Genomic DNA, 5,634 nt, shown 5'->3' on the forward strand with positions numbered 1-5,634 from the left:
AAACGAAATGGCAACTAATTTTGGTATATCATAAATATATATATCAACTCTTCTGCACTTGTTCTCTCTTTTACAGACCCTTGCACCAGCTTTTTGGATCCAAGAGAGTCACAGGCCGAGGTTGTATTTCATGGTGCTCGGAGCAAATTAGAAAGACTAACAATAAAAAAAAAAACAACAATCTAGAGAAAACAAAAACAGAAAGAAAAGAATGAAAGGAAGGAACGAGGGAACGAAACTCGAGGGTTAGACCAGATATTTTCTTTCTTCCCTTCTTTTTTGCTTTTCTTATCTCACTTCCCTTCTCCTTTTCTCAAATAGTAAAATCTTCTTCTACTTTTTCCTTTTTGGAATCAATAGACCGGCTGTTACTGGAGCAGTCAAGATCATCATCATCAGCAAGGAGAACCTTTCCGACAGCTAAGCGTACCGGCACCTCCGGTGATCGCGCCGACAAGTGAAGATGGTCTCGCACTCAGACTCGAAGCCCTCGCATAGCTTGATGACGCTCCCGCCCCTGACGCCGTGAAGAACGCACCGTTTACCATCAAGTCCCCTTCCGACCTCCAGTTCCAGTTCTTCCAGTCGCTCTCCGCCGCATCCTCATGCTTCGTCACCTGCGTATTTCACCACCTCACTAATTAATTAATTATCTCATTTTCTAAAAATTAAAAAAAAAAAGTAGCCGAAGGCACATAATTTAAAAAAAAAAAAAAAACAGCATACAAACCTCTTTGCTGAATCTGTCATCGGGTGCTGCAAATCTGTTGCCTTGGCTGTTGATGGTAGGGTTGGCACTTCCACCAATGGCGTACATTTCCCAATGGGTGTAGTCATTGTTCACAACATGGAAATATCCATGCCTGCATCTGCAAAACTCAAATTTCGCAGAATTTTTAATGCCCGGTCCAAATTGTAATTAATACCTAATAAATTAAGATTATACATTTGACAACTCTTTTTTGCTTTTTGGCTGTTGACTTATTTTACCTTGGCATTCTTTGAACTAGCCCTTCTCCAAAGTGATTAAAGGCTATGGTGACTTGCATGTTCTTGTCTTCTGTATAGGAGTCACTGTGACCCAATAACATGACCTTGTCATGGTGAGTCATATAATTGTTGGAGATGGTGATTGCGGTGGACCCATAAATCGCATCGATCAGACCGTCGTTGCAGTTCGACAAGGAGCAGTGGTCCACCCATATGTGGCTCCCTCCGAAGATGGACACGCCGTCACCGTCCGATACCGTTCTAAACCCGTAGTGCCGTGGGGAGCTCCTCACCATAGCGTTCCCGCCTTGCTTACAGTCATGGATGTGAATGCCGTGGATTATAATGTTGGTCACGTACTGGATCGTAATGCATGGACCACCCGCAATGTGAACGCTCGCGCCTCTACCGTCGATGGTCTTGAACGAGTTCATTATCAGCTCTTCTTTCAGCTGGATCACCATGTCTCTGGCAAATGTGATCCACAGCGGCTCGTCTTGGATCACGCCGTACCGGAGCGTCCCCGGCTTCGGGTTCACAGGGTCGTCGTCGCCGGAATCCGTCACCACGTAAATCTGACCGTCCTTGCCTCCGACAGCATTCTTCCCGAACCCAATTGCACAATCGGCTAGCTTCTGCCTGTTCTTCTCCCAGTCGGGGTCACACCTCCAGCAATCGTCAATGGGGTTGCCTGTACCACAGGACAGGTACCCCAAGTTCCTCCTAGCCACAGAAGCATTGATCTTTCTGCACAAAAATACAACACATTCTCTTATATGTACGAACCTGCAGTCTCAAATGCCGAGAAATGTGGTACAATGAACATGTTTCTAGTTAATTACCTGTTCACTTCTTGTACTACCAATTCTGGGTCTTGGAGGTGTCTGGAGGAGATGAGGGTTGCGGAGAGAAGAAAGGAGAGAAAGAAGAGCAAAGAGGGGGAAGAAGTTGCCATGTTATTGGCTCTTGCTCTTCTTTGCTCAGGCCTTGGAGAGCGAATGAGAAGACGAGTAACGTGTGTGTAAGAAAGAGAGGGTGTGTGTCTATATATATCGATATATCCATAAAGGAACCAAAGCAAAGCCGGGTTAAATGGCGCGATCAAACTCGAACACATGGGACCCACCCTGCTTCGTGATTACTGGTTTTACGGGATACCAAATTCGGTAGTTTTGGCCGTTAAGCAGGCTCTGAAAAATGGTGGGAGATCAAAATTTTCAAATGCATACAATGCACTAAAGAAGGAAAATGATACTATACGGAGAAAAGTCTAACGTGATTGCTAGTATTATATTTCCTTCTCAACCATGGCATCGAAGTAAAGTTAATTATATATTATATATAATAATAATAACAACCTTAAGTTAAGTGTGCGTAATAAAAGAATACAGAGGAGAGTACTCTGCTACAGGTGGGTCATATAATCAGTCTTAGAGAGGGCAGTTAATTAGGCATGACCAACCGAGTTAATGTGGAAGGCGAGTGGAAAATATACAATGATAGAAAATAAGCATGCGGGGGGCACAATCAATGGTCCCTAAACAATAGAAATGGTGGACACGTATTCCCCCAAAGTTCCTAGCTACTTTAATTTACTTCCCTGACCTCCATGGTATTAGGGAACAATCAAAGCAAGGAGGGCATCCCGTAATGCGAGATGTGCGCTTATAATTTGTTGGATTTAATTTCTTTTTTTTTTCTGGGACAAAGTTGAATTAATTTAATTAATTGCGTCGAATGTGAACACTGGTGAGTGTGAATCCTCTAGGGACTAAAACGGTCGAGTGAGAAAATAGAAATACTGCGAGCTTTAGAAGATTTAATTTTGACTTATTTGTTCCCGCGTGGGTCCATCACTTGCTTTCATCCAAGAGCTGTCTTTGGAGAGGAAAAAAGCTTTTAGATCTCAGTAGCCAGTATATCACAGAAAATAGTTAATAATTAGGAGGGATCAAGAATGAAATTATATACTACCTCCAGTCATTAATATAACAATTAGTTTAATATTCAATTTGATTCTAAATATAAGACTCTAATCTATTTTGTCTTCAATATTTATCTATTTTGCCTTCAAATAATTTCTTTAGTAATTGCATATGTTAAAGAGTTACTATAAATGGGTAATTCAAACACAAGTAATTAATAAGAGTATTTTAAAAAAGACAACATTTATTTATTATAAATAACTAACATAACGAATTTTCTTAATATCCCTAAATTAGTCAACTAAATCTTATATTCAGGATAAAGGATAGAGATGTGGTACCAAATTAGCAACTGGTATATTGAGTTAGACTTGTAATATTGAATGAGAGATTTAATGTAGTCGCATTACCAATGGCTATGGGTTAATTAAGGCAGTGCATTAAAGTATACAAATAAACTTCATAAATTTAATACACGTTACAAATACTATATGCGTGAATAAATTAAGATGGAAAAAAATTAAAGGAAGTCATTCAGTAGCGATAGAAGACAAAGTGAAAAACGCGCACCGACGCAAACGGCCTTTTATGTGAAGGTGAAGCAGCAGGTCAGTGGGGTTTTAACGTAACATGATTTGGTCTTGTTATTGGTTAATTAATCATGGGTGTACTATAATTATTATATATGCACGTACGTGATTGCTGTTATGCACTTTGAATTATATAGGGAGATTAGTTCATCAAAGGAATTATTAAAAAAGAAAAGGACAATAAAAGGCGCTTTTAATTTCAGTTGAGCGATTGTGGGAATCTAAAATGATATTCCTCTGGTTCTTAATATAAGACTCATTTAACTAATGTGACTAGATTAGGAAAGTTAGGTAAGTTAGTTAATTGTAAAAAATATGACATGTTTTTTTCAAAACACTATAATCATCTTTCTTAATACCCCCTCTCCCTCTTCTACTTGATTATGGTTGAGGGAGTATCTATAGGGGTGATTTAGAGAAAATTAATAAATATGAGAAATATGTCTTATATTTAGGATCAAAACCAACTTAATAATTGTGTCTTATATTAAGGACCGGAAGAATATTATCGGTGGTGTGAGACAGGACGCTTGAAAATAAGACATAACGGGAAATTCCTCTCTAGCTTATATTGCTTGCTAGCTCAATCATATTCTGGATTTCATGGGTCCCCAGCGCTCTCTTGCTTTGCTTCTATCTCAAGCGAAACCCACTGGGTTTAATTATCATCTTTCATTTTTATCGTAGCAAGCCAGTAAATTTGTATGCAAAACTAAGTTTCATGCATGCATTATTTTCATTTTCATTATTATGCCTAGAACCCGTGCTCCCATGTCTCACCATGATGCTTTTCAAGCTAAGGTTAATTAATAGTGTTTTTTTATTAATTCACTTAATTAGGAAAGTCGACTTTTTGAACTTGCTTGAGCGAAATTTCCACCGAAGCTTAAAAAATGAAAAAGGATCGCACTTAATAATCTTTCCCTATCAGGTATCAACTTCGTACTCTCTCTATTATTTAGTAAAGGAGAAACATTAAAACTAATTGCGAACAGATCTTTTAGTTCTTGGATAAGAAACTAGCGCGGGCTAAATGTGGACTTGTAGATACAATGGCAGTATTCTATCTAAAATTTTAGCTGATTAAGCCAAGGATAGCTTATTGCTATTATTTTTCTGGATAAACTGTTATTATTTGATTTTTACTAGTTCTTTCGACCAAGAACGATGGTTTCTTAGCCGATTGATTTACGGGGACGAAGTGAAAAATGTGCCGTATCCCAGCGACCACGCACTGCTACAAATGGCACGAAAGGGATATTCATAATTATTTCCAAGTCTCATTTATTATGCCGCTTTTTTATTTTTAATAGTCGTAGTATTGAATAAAGTGAAATAGGACCCCAACCCTCAGGACCGGGGCACATGCTTGGACCTCTAAAATCAAACTTGCAACAGTTTTTGTAGGCCCAACTTTCCTGTCCTTCTTTTTCTTGCCTGGCGCAGCATTCCTACTCACCGTGCTGCCATGGCACCAGAGTGCCTCATTGCCGACACATGTTCCTATTTAATTGGTCCAATCAGCGGACTTGAGAGCACCATTCATTATATATGTGGACACGCTGTGACGTTTGTGGATTCTGATTCTGGCCTTCATGATACGGGCTGTCGTTTTGGCTCGCGCCGAATTGGGAGCCACCCAATGAGGATTTTAAAGATAAACGAAGCAGGACCAAATTAGATACAGAAGTTAAATTTGTGGGACAAAAACCAACGCGAAGGTCTTTGTTAAGCTGGTAAAGTAGGGTTCGAGTAAAGGCACAGCCATGTTAGTTGGCTCCAGTTTGAAGAAGAAGAAGAAGAAGAGGGTAGGGCTTTTTTATCGGATTATTACGTTGTGGTTCGTGACAATTACAAGACAACCTCCACATATAATCAAACACGCACACACACACCAACCCCTCCATCTCTCTTTTCCTTTCTTCCCAGTCTTTCTCAGCCAATCGTTTGTCTCTTCTGCACATGCAGCCCTCATTGTCGTTTCACATCAAACCCCATACTCTGTTTCCTTTTTCATAAATCTCTGCCTTAATCAGTGGATAGTAAGGGTCAATCATTTCCTCAAATTTTCACGCCCTTTAAGGTAAACCTGCAGTCAATATATATACGAGTAAAGTAATAGAATAGAG

General features: G+C 39.5%; 1 protein-coding gene across 1 annotated transcript; it reads right to left on the reverse strand.

Annotated features, from left to right (window-relative positions):
• On the reverse strand, positions 1-1,998 carry LOC114737984 (probable pectate lyase 18). Its single transcript, XM_028925991.1, has 4 exons — positions 1,833-1,998; positions 991-1,737; positions 731-869; positions 1-617 (listed from the first exon to the last, which is right to left on the reverse strand). The coding sequence occupies exons 1-4, from the start codon at positions 1,943-1,945 to the stop codon at positions 396-398; spliced, it is 1,221 nt and encodes a 406-aa protein (XP_028781824.1). The 5' UTR covers positions 1,946-1,998; the 3' UTR covers positions 1-395.
• Positions 1,999-5,634: the final 3,636 nt, after the last annotated feature.

Source organism: Neltuma alba, unplaced genomic scaffold (genome assembly GCF_004799145.2).
Source record: "Neltuma alba isolate B1F8T4 unplaced genomic scaffold, ASM479914v2 tig00013514_pilon, whole genome shotgun sequence".
Taxonomy (NCBI): Eukaryota; Viridiplantae; Streptophyta; class Magnoliopsida; order Fabales; family Fabaceae; genus Neltuma; species Neltuma alba.